The sequence below is a fragment of the Lithobates pipiens genome, unplaced genomic scaffold (assembly GCF_037356315.1).
Source record: "Lithobates pipiens isolate NorthernLeopardFrog02 unplaced genomic scaffold, aLitPip1_a1.2 Scaffold_24, whole genome shotgun sequence".
In the NCBI taxonomy this organism is placed as follows: Eukaryota; Metazoa; Chordata; class Amphibia; order Anura; family Ranidae; genus Lithobates; species Lithobates pipiens.
In genome coordinates this window covers 7,948,814-7,964,648 of record NW_027507786.1, presented here as the reverse complement: position 1 = coordinate 7,964,648, position 15,835 = coordinate 7,948,814, and the positions used below count along the sequence as shown (strand labels likewise).

Below are 15,835 nucleotides of genomic sequence, written 5' to 3'. Positions count from 1 at the left end.
GAAAAAACAATTTACTGAGGAGACTGTAGGGAAACGGTGTGCTGCGACCTGGAGAACATTAATAGGAATCATTTAAAGGTTAAAAAGATAAACAAATTTGTTATATAATTTAGCCTCTTGCCTGTCAGTTTCTGTCCTCTCAGGCCTTAATTATCATCTACTGTATTACAACAATCACCCAACTATAGGAGGGACAAGATGGAGTACACAGGCAAATTAAACTGGAGCCTTTTGCCTGCAGTGCAGAAATTAATATTTTTCTTGTTTGAGAACTGCATTGAGAAGTAAAGTGTTACTTGAACTGTATTCCAGGATTTGCTGGTTTTCAGCTGAGAGAACTTGCAATAATTTAAGACTTTACATACAGTTTTAGAGATCTTTCCTTAAAGTGATTGTAAACCCTTGTATATATTTTTTTAAAATAACAAACATAGTTACATAGTTAGTCAGGTTGAAAAAAGACACAAGTCCATCCAGTTCAACCTTAAAAACAATAACAAAAAAAAAAGAAAAGAAAACCATTGTACAATCCAATATACCCCATTTTATACCCACAGTTGATCCAGAGGAAGGCAAAAAAAAAAAAGCTGAGCATGATCCAATTTGCTACAGCAAGGGGAAAAATTCCTTCCTGATCCCCCAAGAGACAATCGGATTTTCCCTGGATCAACTTTACCTATAAATGTCAGTTCCCAGTTATATCATGTACCTTCAGGAAAGTATCCAGGCCTTTCTTAAACATGTCATACTTGCCTCCACTGTACAGTTCATTTTGCACAGAGTGGCCGCGATCCACCTGTTCTAGGGTCCCCCGGCGGCGCTATCAGTTTTTTCCCCGCATCGTTAAACCCACTAGGAGAAGAGATCTCCCTGGAGGTTACCGTGCGGGCGCACTGCCAAGTCAAGTATTTGCATCTATAGACACAGAATGCCAGACTCGGCCCCAGTGCCCGCATCATTGGATTTGATTGACAGCAGCGGGAGCCAATGCCTGCGTTGCTATCAATCTATCTAATCAAGAGCCGCGACAACGGGAAGAGAGGAAGTGCGCGTCTCCGCCAAAGGAACGAAGGGGGTCAGGTGAGTAAAACGGGGGGGGGGGGGGGGTGCATTAAGGTGAAAAAACACAAACCTTTATGACCCCTTTTAAGGTCTTCATGTTATATAGTGGGAACACCATGCCATAGATATATTACTTATCATTGTAAAAGAACATATTCCACACCTCTTTTTTTTACCCCAAACTATTTTGGGGGAAAAATGCTTTAAAAAAATGGAAAAAAAAAACTTTTTTCCATTTTTTTTTTCCAGGCCTTCCCATTATCTACTCCTGACCCCTGAACTCTGTGTGTTACGTACTCCCAGGGTGGATTTGATTGAAATCAAGTCGATTTAAATCATAATTTTTCAAGAGCAACTGTCAGGACAGAAATGGCAGCATCTAGCTGCCATAACCCCGGTATCCTCTTGTTCGGTTGGCGGTCCGCTTCTAGATAAAAGTGGTCTCTGCGGCGGATTCGCTGCGAGATCACTTTTATTGGCAGTGGGAGAGGGGTTCCCCTCCCACTGCGCTCCGGGGGCCCTCCGCCACTTACCGGAGCTGCCGGCGGTGGCGGAGGCGAATGTGTCCTTCTGCTGGCTGGGCATGAAGACGAGCGAGGGGAAGATGGCCCCCACCCGTCTCCATGACATTGCATGGCGGAAGTGACGTCAAAACGTCACTTCCACCCATAGCTCCTAAAGGGCCATTTTTTTTTTTTTTTTACTTTTAAATGACCAATTATTTTTTTTTATTATTGCATTTTTGTGTAAATATGAGATGAGGTCTTTTTAATCCCCAGATCTCATATTTAAGAGGTCTTGTCATGTTTTTTTCTATTACAGGGGATGTTTACATTCCTTGTAATAGGAATAAAAGTGATTTTTTTTTTTTTTAAAGAACAGTGTAAAAATAATAAAATAATATATAAATAAAAGGCAAAATAAATAATAAAATCATTTTTTTTAAACACACCCCGTCCCGCCGAGTTCGCATGCAAAAGCAAACGCACACGTGAGTAGCGCCCGCATATGAAAATGGTGTACAAACCACACATGTGTAGTATCGCCACGATTGGTAGAGAGAGAGCAATAATTCTAGCCCTAGACCAGTGATGGAGAACTTTGGCACCCCAGATGTTTTGGAACTACATTTCCCATGATTCTCATGCACTCTGCAGTGTATTTCAGCATCATGGGAAATGTAGTTCCAAAACTTCTGGCTTGCCAAGGTTCGCCATCACGGGCCTAGACCACCTCTGTAACTCAAAACATGCAACCTGTAGATTTTTTTTTTAAACGTCGCCTATGGAGATTTTTAAGGGTAAAAGTTTGTTGCCATTCCACGAGCAGGCACGATTTTGATGCGTGAAATGTTGGGTATTAAAAAAAAAAAAAAAAAATATTAAAAAAAAATTGGGCTAACTTTACTGTTGTCTTATTTTTTAATTCAAAAAAGTGTATTTTTCCCCCCAAAAAAGTGCGTTTGTAAGACTTCTGCGCAAATACGGTGTGACAGAAAGTATTGTACCGACTGCCATTTTATCTCTTCTCTAGGGTGTTAGAAAAAAAAATGTAGAATGTTTGGGGGTTCTAAGTAATTTTTCTAGCAAAAAAAATGTTTTTAACTGGTAAACACCACATCTAAAAAAAGAGGCTCGGTCCTCAATTGGTTAAAAAAAAAAAAAAAAAAAGCAGATGTGATTTTGTAGGTGTGTCTACAAGTGAGGGTGTGGTTTTGTAGGCGTGGTCAGTTGGGTGTCTCCGGATTCAATTCTGATGACTGAATAATGTTGAGATCAGGAAGGGAGCGTTCACATACTTTTGCCCATATGTATTATGTATACAGTAATAACCAAAGATGGCTGCTGCTCTGTAGATAAATAAATACGAATTATACATGGAAACCAGATTTAACCAATGAGATTGCATTAACATAAGAAAAAAAAAAAGTAATTTATAGCATTTTTGTGCCAAATTTCTATACTGTGCCCAGCAATTACATTGTTTATTAATCGTACAAATGTGAACTATTGCAAATGAATATTTCATGGTTGGTACTTGCAGCCAGCAAGCATCGAACTGTAGCCAAGAGGTCTAGCTGGAGACTCGCACAGCAGCTGCTCCGTGAAACAGAACTAAATAGCAGGGAGAACACATCACGGAGAAAGGCCCCATTCACACAGGCGGGTTAAAGCGCACGCCCATGTGTATCTGGCGACTCCACCATGCAGCCCATCTTTCTTCAAGTTCCTCCTTATTGAGCATCCTGAAACAGCCACACCGCATGTTTTCAGAGAGTCCTGTATTTCACCTGAAGTTATTTTTTTGCATCTCAAACAATTTTCCTGGCAGTTGTGGCTGAAATTTTAGTTGGTCTACCTGACCGTGGTTTGGTTTCAACAGAACCCCCTCATTTTCCACTTCTTGATTAGAGTTTGAACACTGCTGATCGGCATTCTCAATTCCTTGGATATCTTTTTACATCCCTTTCCTGTTTTATACAGTTCAGCTACCTTTTCCCGCAGATCCTTTGACAATTCTTTTGCTTTCCCCCATGACTCAGAATCCAGAAATATCAGTGCAGCACTGGATGAAAGATGCAAGGGTCTGTCAGGAGTCCAGAAACTCATTGACCTTTTATACACACACACTAATTACAAGCAAACAGATCACAGGTGAGGATGGTGACCTTTAATAACTATTCAAACCCATGTGTGGCAACTTGTGTGCGTGTTATCAGGCAAAATCACCAGGGTATGTAAACTTTTGATCAGGGTCATTTTGGTAATTTCTGTTGTGATTATGATTTAAAAAGAGTAAACACAGTGATTGATAATAAATGGCTTCAGCCAAACACTGACCATGAGCGAAAGAAAAGTTTTTGTGTTATTCATATTCTCTAAAAAATGGCCAAGAAATCATAAATTCTGCGAGGGTATGTAAACTTATGAGCACAACTGCCCTTCGTCTCTCCCAGCGGAAATCAAACTGCCTGGTTTTGTCCATTATACACCTCACCTTGGCACTGCTTTTTGTAAGGTATATACACCCTTCTTCTTCTCGCATCCTTCCTTCTCTCTTAGCATAAATTTCACCGCTGGTTTTTGTCAGTTGTACACAGGCTGCCTACAAGCAGGCAGAGATTACAAGGCTTTCTTAGCAGGAAGTAACGTGGATGCATTTCATATTTAACATTTGTAAAATTTAATTCATTTTTGAACCTATGTGGGTCCGGACAACTTCAAATTCTTATCACAAGCCCACACAATTATTAATCCTTTATAGGACCCGGACAATACTCGCTCCCAAGTAGTGGGAGTAAAGGCAGAACCCCCCCCCCCCACCTAGAGCTGCCACCTCATCCCTTTAAACCCGAATGCATATTGATTACACAAGTTCTGTGGATGATTAAGGTGGTAATTAACCGCTTCAGCCCCGGAAGATTGTATCCCCTTCCTAACCAGAGCACTTTTTGCGATTCGGCACTGCGTCGCTTTAACTGACGATTGCGCGGTCGTGCGACGCGGCACCCGAACAAAATTGACGTCCTTTTTTCCCCACAAATAGAGCTTTCTTTTGGGGTGTATTTTATAACCTCTACAATTTTTTTTATTTATTTTTTTCGCTATAAACAAAAAAAAACATAAATTTTGAAAAAAAAGGCAATATTTTTAAATTTTGCTATAATAAATATCCCCCAAAAATATATTAAAAAAAATGTTTTTCCTCAATTTAGGCCGATATGCATTTCTCAACATATTTTTGGTAAAAAAAAAAAAAATATCGCAATAAGCGTATATTAATTGGTTTGCGCAAAAGTTACAGTGTCTACAATCTACAAAATAGGGGATAGTTTTATAGCATTTTTATTATTATTTTTTTATTAGTAATGGCGGCAATCTGCGATTTTTATCATGACTGCGACATTATGGCGGACACTTTGGACATTGTCATTTATACAGCGATCAGTGCTATAAAAATGCATTGATTACTGTGTAAATGACACTGGCAGGGAAGGGGTTCAACACTAGGGGGCGATCTAGGGGTTAAGTGTGTCCTAGGTAGTGATTCTAACTGTTGGGGGGGGGGGCTTCCACTCACATGACAGGGAGCTGTAGATTTCTGTCATGTCACTAGGCAGAACGGGGGAAATGCCTTGTTTACATAGGAATCTCCCCGTTCTGTGGCTCAGCGACACGATAGCCAGGACACCGGCGGGCATCAAGTCCGTGGGTCCCGTGGGCATGGTCATGCTGTATGCAGCGGGTGGGCCCACCAGCCCCGCCAATTACAGGGGACATACAATTATGCCCATTTGCCCACCACTGCCATTGTGCCGACGTATATTGGCTTGCAGCGGTCGTCAAGTCGTTAAACTCACTTGGTGCCCAATCTGCACTAAATTAGTCTCAGAACTTGTGTAATTCATGTGTGTTTGGGTTTAAAGGGATGATGTGGCAAGTCTGGCAACCGTACCCCACACCCCCTTCCTACAACCCCTACCTTTGCCCTGTGCCCTATTCCCATCTTATTCTCTCTCCCTCCATTGTCCTTTTTTTTAACACAGCCCTGTCCAATTTACCATCATATAAATAAAGATTTGATTGTACATTGAAGGAAGAGGAAAACACGAGGATCCTTAGAATGGTCGTATGTACAGATACTTAATTCATACGTTTTTTTGTTGTGAATTGCAATTTTTAATGCTGATGCAACTTTTCCTTGTTGAACGCCTGATTAAAAATCAATAACGTGTAACAATGTGTAAATTTGACACAAATGAGGAAAATGGCTTAAAAGAAGAAAAATTACCAAATAAGCTTTTCATTGAGGTATCTTGTCCTTTTGTTTTGCAGATGTAAAAACCTCTCGTACCCGGAACATCTGCCCCAGGTCAGCATCGTCTTCATATTTGTCAATGAGGCGCTCTCCGTCATTCTCAGATCCATTCACTCCGCCATTGACCGGACGCCCCACGACCTTCTGAAAGAGATCATCCTGGTGGACGATAACAGTGATAATGGTGAGTAGAACTTCCCTTTCAGCCAGAGAACGTTTAGTGCAGACATGCCTCTATGACTCCAGTTTACTTTATGTGTAGATAAAGATTAATGTGAACCCATCAAGACAAAAAAAATAAAAATAAGTACAGGAAATCATGGGAAATCTCCAATGGTGACACAAATGCACGTGTTTAGTAGAGGGAAGAAAGTTTAGAGCAACAGAAAATATTTTTATTGCTGTCCTGATAACCACATCCTCCATTTCTTGTACAGGTGTCACAGGGACATGTAGATACATAAGAGAATTTTTTGCTGAATGGAATTTGTCAGAAACCATGAAATCAGACCGAGACAGAAGTACAGTTTAATCACACTTGTTTAATAATAAAAGTAAAAAGAACAAACATGGTAAAAACATAGCTAGAGTTCAGTAACTGGAATGGATAGTCAGCCAAGCCAGCAGTCAGGGATCAATGTAGTGGAACAGCAAGCAGGATCTGGAGCCAGAAGGGATGTCAGCAAAGCAAGTCTTGAACAGGAATGCAGGAGAATGTTTCTGTGTTGTTTTCCAGGGTGAAGGCAGAGATCCTCTGGACTGGACGGCTTAAGTAGGCAGGACTGACGAGCAGGATATCATCAACAGCTGAGTAACTGTGGAGAGATAGGAGGTGGCAATTAGCTGACAGCTGACTAAGACCCCTTTTACACCGAGGGTGTTTTGCAGGCGCTATAGTGTTAGAAATAGCACCTGTAATCCACCCTCAAACTGCTGCACCATTCATTGGCACCGGAGCGGTGCGCTGGCAGGACGTCAGGAAAAGTCCTGCCAGCAGCTTCTTTGGAGCAGTGAAGGCGCGGTGTGTTTACAGCTCCTCCACCGCTGATCAACATTGAAATCAATGGAGCAGCGCGGCTATACCGCCGGCAAAACGGCGCTATTGCAGCATATTGCGGGCAGTTTTAACCCTTTCTCAGCCGCAAATCCGACGGTAAAACGCCGCTAAAAATAGTGCCGTTTTACCACCGACGCTATAGGCTCGGCATTGTGAAAGGGGTCTAAGGATGAGCTCCGGCGTGTTCGCACAGCCCATGTGCTGAGCCCGCCAGAAAGTCGGCGCTGCGCTAATCACAGGCAGTGAGACATTGTCCTGATGTGCGGCTGCAGAGGGTTCATCCTTAGTAAAGACCTGAGAAAACTTCACAACATTTGTCTGAAGTTAGTGTTTTAGTATTCCTAGGGAGGGTCGGCTAAAAGTGACATTCCATCTGATAGGTGGAAGCACTGACCACATCTCCAGGACTCCAAAGGTAATATGTTGTGAGGGGTGACGGGTCTTTTTGGGTATTGGGGGGGGGCAGCTTTCCAAAGTCATAAGAAACTGTTCCTGGTTGGAAATTGTATGTGGAATCATTGTTGGGTGTCTTGGCATGGAATACAGGTGGGCACAGTTGTGTTGTGTCTGAAGTGCTAGCTTTGTGTAGAGGAGTTTAAAGTCCTTATAGGCAGGCTGGGTGTGGTGTGTTTTGTGACAGGCAAAGGCATTAGATGTGACATTGGGCATCAATCGCCTGTAATGCAGTGTGGTCCTCAGGAAGAGAAATGTGTCCAATATTATTATTTTTTTGGTTAGCGGGCTGAAAAGTTTGGCTTGGCTACCCTATGAGGCTGGAAGTATGTACACTATATTGCCAAAAGTATTGGGACGCCTGCCTTTTTACACACATGGCATCCCAGTCTTAGTCCGTAGGGTTTAATTTTGAGTTGGCCCTGGCCTTTGCAGCTATAACAGCTTCAACTCTTCTGAGAAGACCGTCCACAAGGTTTAGGAGTGTGTCTATGGCAGTGATGGTGAACCTTGGTACCCTGGATGTTTTGCAACTACATTTCCCATGATGCTCCACTACACTGCAGAGTGCCAGAGCATCTTGGGAAATGTAGTTGCAAAACATCTGGGGTGCCAAGGTTTGCCATCACTGGTCTATGGGAATGTTTCACCATTCTTCCAGAAGCACATTTGTGAGGTCAGGCACTGATGTTGGACGAGAAGGCCTGTCTCACAGTCTCCGCTCTAATTCATCCCAAAGGTATTGTATTGGGTTGAGGTCAGGCCAGTCAATTTCACCCACCTCAAACTTGCTCATCCATGTCTTTATGGACCTTTGTGCACTGGTCCAAATCATTTGGTGGAGGGAGGATTATAGTGTGGGGTTGGGCTTGGTCCCTTAGTTCCAACTCTTAAGGTGTCAGCATACCAAGACATTCTGGACAATTTCATGCTCCCAACTTTGTGGGGACAGTTTGGGGATGGCCCCTTTCTGTTCCAACATGACCACACACCAGTGCACAAAGCAAGGTCCATAAAGATACGGATGAGCGAGTTTGGTGTGGAGGAACTTGACTGACCTCAACCCAATAGAACACCTTTGTAATGAATTAGAGCGGAGACTGCGAACCAGGCCTTCTCGTCCAACATCAATGCCTGACCTCACAAATGCTCTTCTGGATGAATGGTCAAACATTCCCATAGACACATCTCCTAATCCTTGTGGACGGCCTTCCCAGAAGAGTTGAAGCTGCTATAGCTGCAAAGGGCGGAGCCAACTCAATATTGAACCCTACCGACTAATGCTGGCCATACACTATATGAAAAATCGGCTGAACCCATTTTCTAAAAATGGCTGCGAGCACAAACGATTGTGCCATCGTGTAATGATTCATAAATCATTCAGTGGACATAAATAAATGTATTTTTAGTTTTTTTTTTTTACATATACCTACCTAGTGCAGACAGTTCGGGCGGGAAACACATTAACCTTTCAGTTTATTGTTCGTTCGGCAGAAAATTTCCAAACTTGTCCTTCCTTCTTTCGACTCAAAAAAAAGTGTAGTGTATGGCCAGCATTACACTGGGATGTCATTAACCACTTGCCGCCCGCCCTATAGCAAATAGACGGCGGCAAAGTGGTTGCATAATCCTGACCGGACGTCATATGACGTGATCAGGATTATGAGCCGCTGCACGCCCCCGGGGGCGCGCATCGCGGCGATCGTTGTTGCGGGGTGTCAGTCTGACACCCGGCAACTACGATCTCGGTAAAGAGTCTCCGATGGAGACTCTTTACCACGTGATCAGCCGTGTCCAATCACGGCTGATTACAGTGTAAATAGGAAAAGCCGGTGATCGGCTTTTCCTCACTCGCGTCTGTCAGACGCGAGTAGAGGAGAGCCGATCGGCTGCTCCTCTGACAGGGGGGGTCTGTGCTGATCAATTATCAGCACAGCCCCCCCGAGGATGCCCACACTGGACCACCAGGGATGCCACCAGACCACCAGGGATGCCAAGGACAAGGTATGCCACCCTAGACCACCAGGGATTCCAGTCAGTGCCACAATGGATGCCAATCAGTGCCCATAATGGATGCCAATCAGTGCCCACAATGGGCATCACTGATTGGCATGCATTATTGATTGGCACCGATTGGCATCCATTAGTACAAAATATTATAATACAATGCCGCCTATCAGTTCCCATCTGTGCTGCCTATCAGTGCCTACCCATGCCCACCTGTGCCGCCTACCCATGCCCACCTGTGCCGCCTAACCCATGCCCACCTGTGCCACCTATCCATGCCCATCCATGCCAATACGTGCCAATTTGTGCCACCTATCAGTGCCCATCCGTGTAGCCCATCAGTGCCACCCATCAGTGCCACATATCGGTGTCCATCAATGCCACCTCATCAGTGCCACTTCATTGGTGCCACCTCATCGGTGCCCATCAGTGCCGCCTTATCATTGCCCATCAGTGTAACCCCATCAGTGCCCATCAGTGAAGGAGAAAACTTACTTATTTGCAAAGTTTTGAAACTGAAACAAAAAAAAAAAATTTTTTTTTTTCAAAATTTTCGGTATTTTTTTATTTGTTTAGCAAAAAATAAAAACCGCAGAGGTGATCAAATACCACCAAAAGAAAGCTCTATTTGTGGGAAAAAAATGATAAAAATTTCATTTGGGTACAGTGTAGCATGACCGCGCAATTGTCATTCAAAGTGCGACAGCGCTGAAAGCTCAAAATTGGTCTGGGCAGGAAGGTGTTTAAGTGCCCTGTATTGACGTGGTTAAAGCTCATGTGTGTGTAAAGGCAGGTGTCCCAATACTTTTGACAATGTAGCATGTATGTGTATAAACTTTTACTGGGTCTCTCTACTAGTGATGGACGAACGTTTCGCCCGGCGGTCGTTTCGCGGCGAATTTCCGACATTCGCGGTCCGCACGTTCGAACGCCTTTTTCCGTCGTTCGCCGCGGCGGACTTACGTGTTTAATGTATACAAGAACTTTAACCTTTGGTGACACGTTTATCATGTGATACAGGACAGCCAATTGAGACATGACAGCACATGGACACTTGTACATTCCCCCTAACCTATAAATACACCCGATCCGGTGGCCATTTTACATTCTTTCTTCTGTTACGATAGGGACAGGTTCCTGTGTGGAGTAGGGAGAGATAAACCACTAGCTATTTGGTACACAAAAGTTCTTTTCAGGACTGGTATAGGTGTTAGGTGTTGATAGGTTTGCTGTGCTGCTGATTCTTGCAGCAGCCTGAGTGTCTTTTGTTAGTTTAGAGAAAGGGAAAGGACGGTGTATGCTACAGGGACAGCCAGATTAGTCTTTCATCATCATCATCATCATCATCATCATTAGCTGTTACTATCAAGGTCCACAAAAGAGCTGTTCCAGTAACCACTAATCGTTCTCTTTTTTTGCCAATTTGTATAGGGACAGGAAGGAAGCAGTGTTGTCAGGCAGTGAGGGTAATTTTAAAGACTTGCTGTTATTATTAGTTCCACAAAGGTTCTTTTCAGGACTGGTATCAGTGGTACAGTAATAGGCTTGTACATGTATAATATTCTTTCTTCCAAATATAGAAAGGATATTATACTTGACTGCTGCCCTTCTGCTGCAGTCTGCTAAACATTCACAACTCACTTGTTCCACAAAAGTTCTTATAAGGACTGGTAACTTGGTATAGGGTGCTACGGTACATAGGCTTGAGTGCGGTACAGTCTGCTGTTCTGTAAGGACCGCTATCGGTCCACAATAGATAGGGTTGACGTGCACCACTGCTGACCGCTGCCCTATACTGCAGCAGTCCTTCAGCGGTATAGGGACTGACGTACAGTCTGCTAATCACTAACACACAACCTGCTTGTTCCACAAAAGTTCTTATAAGGACTGGTAACTTGGTATAGGGTGCTACGGTACATAGGCTTGAGTGCGGTACAGTCTGCTGTTCTGTAAGGACCGCTATCGGTCCACAATAGATAGGGTTGACGTGCACCACTGCTGACCGCTGCCCTATACTGCAGCAGTCCTTCAGCGGTATAGGGACTGACGTACAGTCTGCTAATCACTAACACACAACCTGCTTGTTCCACAAAAGTTCTTATAAGGACTGGTAACTTGGTATAGGGTGCTACGGTACATAGGCTTGAGTGCGGTACAGTCTGCTGTTCTGTAAGGACCGCTATCGGTCCACAATAGATAGGGTTGACGTGCACCACTGCTGACCGCTGCCCTATACTGCAGCAGTCCTTCAGCGGTATAGGGACTGACGTACAGTCTGCTAAACACTAATACACAACCTGCTTGGTCCACAAAAGTTCTTATAAGGACTGGTAACTTGGTATAGGGTGCTACGGTACATAGGCTTGAGTGCGGTACAGTCTGCTGTTCTGTAAGGACCGCTATCGGTCCACAATAGATAGGGTTGACGTGCACCACTGCTGACCGCTGCCCTATACTGCAGCAGTCCTTCAGCGGTATAGGGACTGACGTACAGTCTGCTAAACACTAATACACAACCTGCTTGGTCCACAAAAGTTCTTATAAGGACTGGTAACTTGGTATAGGGTGCTACGGTACATAGGCTTGAGTGCGGTACAGTCTGCTGTTCTGTAAGGACCGCTATCGGTCCACAATAGATAGGGTTGACGTGCACCACTGCTGACCGCTGCCCTATACTGCAGCAGTCCTTCAGCGGTATAGGGACTGACGTACAGTCTGCTAAACACTAATACACAACCTGCTTGGTCCACAAAAGTTCTTATAAGGACTGGTAACTTGGTATAGGGTGCTACGGTACATAGGCTTGAGTGCGGTACAGTCTGCTGTTCTGTAAGGACCGCTATCGGTCCACAATAGATAGGGTTGACGTGCACCACTGCTGACCGCTGCCCTATACTGCAGCAGTCCTTCAGCGGTATAGGGACTGACGTACAGTCTGCTAAACACTAATACACAACCTGCTTGGTCCACAAAAGTTCTTATAAGGACTGGTAACTTGGTATAGGGTGCTACGGTACATAGGCTTGAGTGCGGTACAGTCTGCTGTTCTGTAAGGACCGCTATCGGTCCACAATAGATAGGGTTGACGTGCACCACTGCTGACCGCTGCCCTATACTGCAGCAGTCCTTCAGCGGTATAGGGACTGACGTACAGTCTGCTAAACACTAATACACAACCTGCTTGGTCCACAAAAGTTCTTATAAGGACTGGTAACTTGGTATAGGGTGCTACGGTACATAGGCTTGAGTGCGGTACAGTCTGCTGTTCTGTAAGGACCGCTATCGGTCCACAATAGATAGGGTTGACGTGCACCACTGCTAACCGCTGCCCTATACTGCAGCAGTCCTTCAGCGGTATAGGGACTGACGTACAGTCTGCTAAACACTAATACACAACCTGCTTGGTCCACAAAAGTTCTTATAAGGACTGGTAACTTGGTATAGGGTGCTACGGTACATAGGCTTGAGTGCGGTACAGTCTGCTGTTCTGTAAGGACCGCTATCGGTCCACAATAGATAGGGTTGACGTGCACCACTGCTGACCGCTGCCCTATACTGCAGCAGTCCTTCAGCGGTATAGGGACTGACGTACAGTCTGCTAAACACTAATACACAACCTGCTTGGTCCACAAAAGTTCTTATAAGGACTGGTAACTTGGTATAGGGTGCTACGGTACATAGGCTTGAGTGCGGTACAGTCTGCTGTTCTGTAAGGACCGCTATCGGTCCACAATAGATAGGGTTGACGTGCACCACTGCTGACTGCTGCCCTATACTGCAGCAGTCCTTCATCGGTATAGGGACTAAGAGTTTTGTCACAGGGTCATTTAAAAAATGACAGGCAGAGGAAGAGGCAGGCCCTTCCGCAGGGGTGGTAGGGGTAGGGCAGGAGCAACAGGCTTGAGCCAAAGTGGGAAGTTGCAGAAGGTGCGTTCAATTACTTTAAAGGATGCACCAGACTTGGTTGAGTGGCTCGCTCAGCCTTACTCTTCTGCACCCTCCTCATCCTCTCGATCTGCACCCTCTTCTTCACTCTCTGCTATGTGCACCCCCAAAGACACTACCACCAACAACACGACCACCACCACCACCACCACATACCTTCCGCTTGAGTCACTGGAATTATTTTCCGATCCATATCAAGAGGACATTTCTGATGCGCAGCCACTCTTGGTATTGGATCAGGAAGAGGAGGTAGCAACAAGCGCTACTCAGCAGTCTGACGCCAGTACCCAGATCAGCCCAAGGAGGAGGTTGGTCCCCGGTGTTGCTGCCTACTCCGAGATCTCTACTTATAGCGGTGGGGAAGGTGACGTTGATGATGACGTGTCTAGTGATGTCACGTGGGTGCCCACAAGAGAGGAAGAGGAGGGGAGTTCAGAGGGAGATATGGACCAGCAGATAGGGAGGAGAAGCAGCAATGACTTACATTGCACAGCAGGGACAAAGCAGACTGCAAATGTATCAGGAGCGAGTCATCGACCATGTACGGTCACATCTGGCGCTCCCAGGACACCGGCACATGGCTCCGCAGTGTGGGCTTTTTTTAACGTGTCCGCTGCTGACAATAGCGTTGCCATCTGCAATCTTTGCAGTCAACGCGTTAGTCGCGGTAAGCCCAATACTCACCTAGGGACGACCGCCTTAAGAAGGCACATGAGCAGCCATCACCGAGCCCAGTGGGAGCAACGGAACACACAAAGCCACACTGCAGGCTCTCACCGTCCAGCCTCGTCTTCTACTTCTCCTTCTCCTCTCTCCTCACAATTGTCCTCCACTCCACCTTCCATCACGCCAAGCTCACATTTTTCTGCAAAAAGGCAGGCTTCCGTGGGCCTAATGTTTGAGCGTAAAAAAATGATGACGCCGGATAACCCTCTTGCCCAACGGTTGGCGGCTGGCTTGTCAGAACTCATAGCCCGCCAACTACTGCCATATAAACTGGTGGACTCGGAGGCCTTTCGCAAATTTGTGGCCATTGGAACACCACAATGGAAGGTCCCAGGAAGGAAGTATTTCTCAGAGAAGGGCATCCCAGAGCTATATGGCCATGTTCAGCGGCAAGTGAATGTATCTCTGGCACACAGTGTCGGTGCCAAGATACATCTGACCACAGACACGTGGTCTAGCAAACACGGGCAGGGAAGGTATATCAGTTTTACTGCCCACTGGGTGAACCTTCTGACGGCCGTCAAGCATGTAACCCGTGGCACCCGTGTAGATTTGGTTTTACCGCCACGGATTGCATGCAGGCCTGACTCTTCTTCTCCTCCTCCTACTCCATCCTCCTCCCTCTCCTCCTCAGCTGCCTCCTCCTTTTCCGCTGCTAGCGTCTCTTCCACTGCACCGCCCAAGCTCCCCAGAACCTATTCCACATGCCAGGTGAGACGTTGCCATGCCGTGCTGCGTCTGTTGTGCCTGGAAGCAAAGAGCCACACTGGCCCGGCACTCCTTTCAGCTTTGCGTTCACAGGCAGATGAGTGGCTAACACCGCTCAATTTGACAGTTGGTAAAGTGGTGTGTGACAACGGTGCCAATCTGCTTAGCGCATTGAAACAGGGCAAAATCACGCACGTGCCGTGCATGGCACACGTCTTAAACTTGGTCGTGCAGCGATTCCTTGTCAAATACCCTGGGGTCCAGGACATCTTGCGGCAGGCAAGGAAAATCTCGGCCCATTTCAGAAGATCTTACACGGCCATGGCTCGCCTTGCTGACATTCAGCGGCGACACCATCTGCCGGTCAGACGTCTTATTTGCGATTGCCCGACGCGATGGAACTCAACCTTCTATATGCTTGATAGGCTGCTCCAGCAGAAACGTGCAGTTAACGTCTACCTGTATGAACTCTGCGAAAGAAACGGTTCTGGGGAGCTGGGTTTTTTTTCACCGCGCCAGTGGCTGCTCATGCGCGACACATGCAGACTTCTGCGGCCATTTGAGGAGATCACCAAACTGGTCAGTCGCAGCCATGGCGCCATCAGTGACATGGTACCTTATGCCTTCTTTCTGGAGCGTGCATTGCGTCGTGTCATTGATCAGGCTGTGGAGGAGCAGGAGCGGGAAGATGAGGAAGTCGCAATGCTGGATGAATTCCCAGGGGGGGCTACTCTATCTGAGACAAGTCAACAACAGGAGTCTGATGAGGAGTCAGAGGAGGATGGTGCCGGGGCGGATGAGCAGGAGCAAGAAGAGCATGCTTTAAACCTTTCTGGGATCCCTGTTGTGCGAGGATGGGGAGAGGAGAATGAAGAGGACGACATTATCCTGGATGATGAGCAGGAGCCAGGCCACCACACCGCTTCCACTTTAGTGCAAATGGGGGCCTTCATGCTCCAGTGTTTTAATAGGGACCCCCGTATAAAAAGCATGAGGGTCAAGGACCAGTACTGGGTGGCAACGTACTTAGACCCCCGGTACAAACACAAAATGGCGGAA

The 15,835-nt window shown here is 45.8% G+C and overlaps 1 protein-coding gene across 1 annotated transcript in view; it reads left to right on the top strand.

The window, feature by feature from the left end:
* The window catches only part of GALNT18 (polypeptide N-acetylgalactosaminyltransferase 18), a 543,905-nt gene that overhangs the window by 332,549 nt on the left and 195,521 nt on the right, over positions 1-15,835 (top strand). Inside the window, exon 3 of the mRNA XM_077453560.1 lies at positions 5,898-6,064. Coding sequence (XP_077309686.1) covers positions 5,898-6,064 — 167 coding nt within the window. The remainder of the gene's footprint in view (positions 1-5,897; positions 6,065-15,835) is intronic.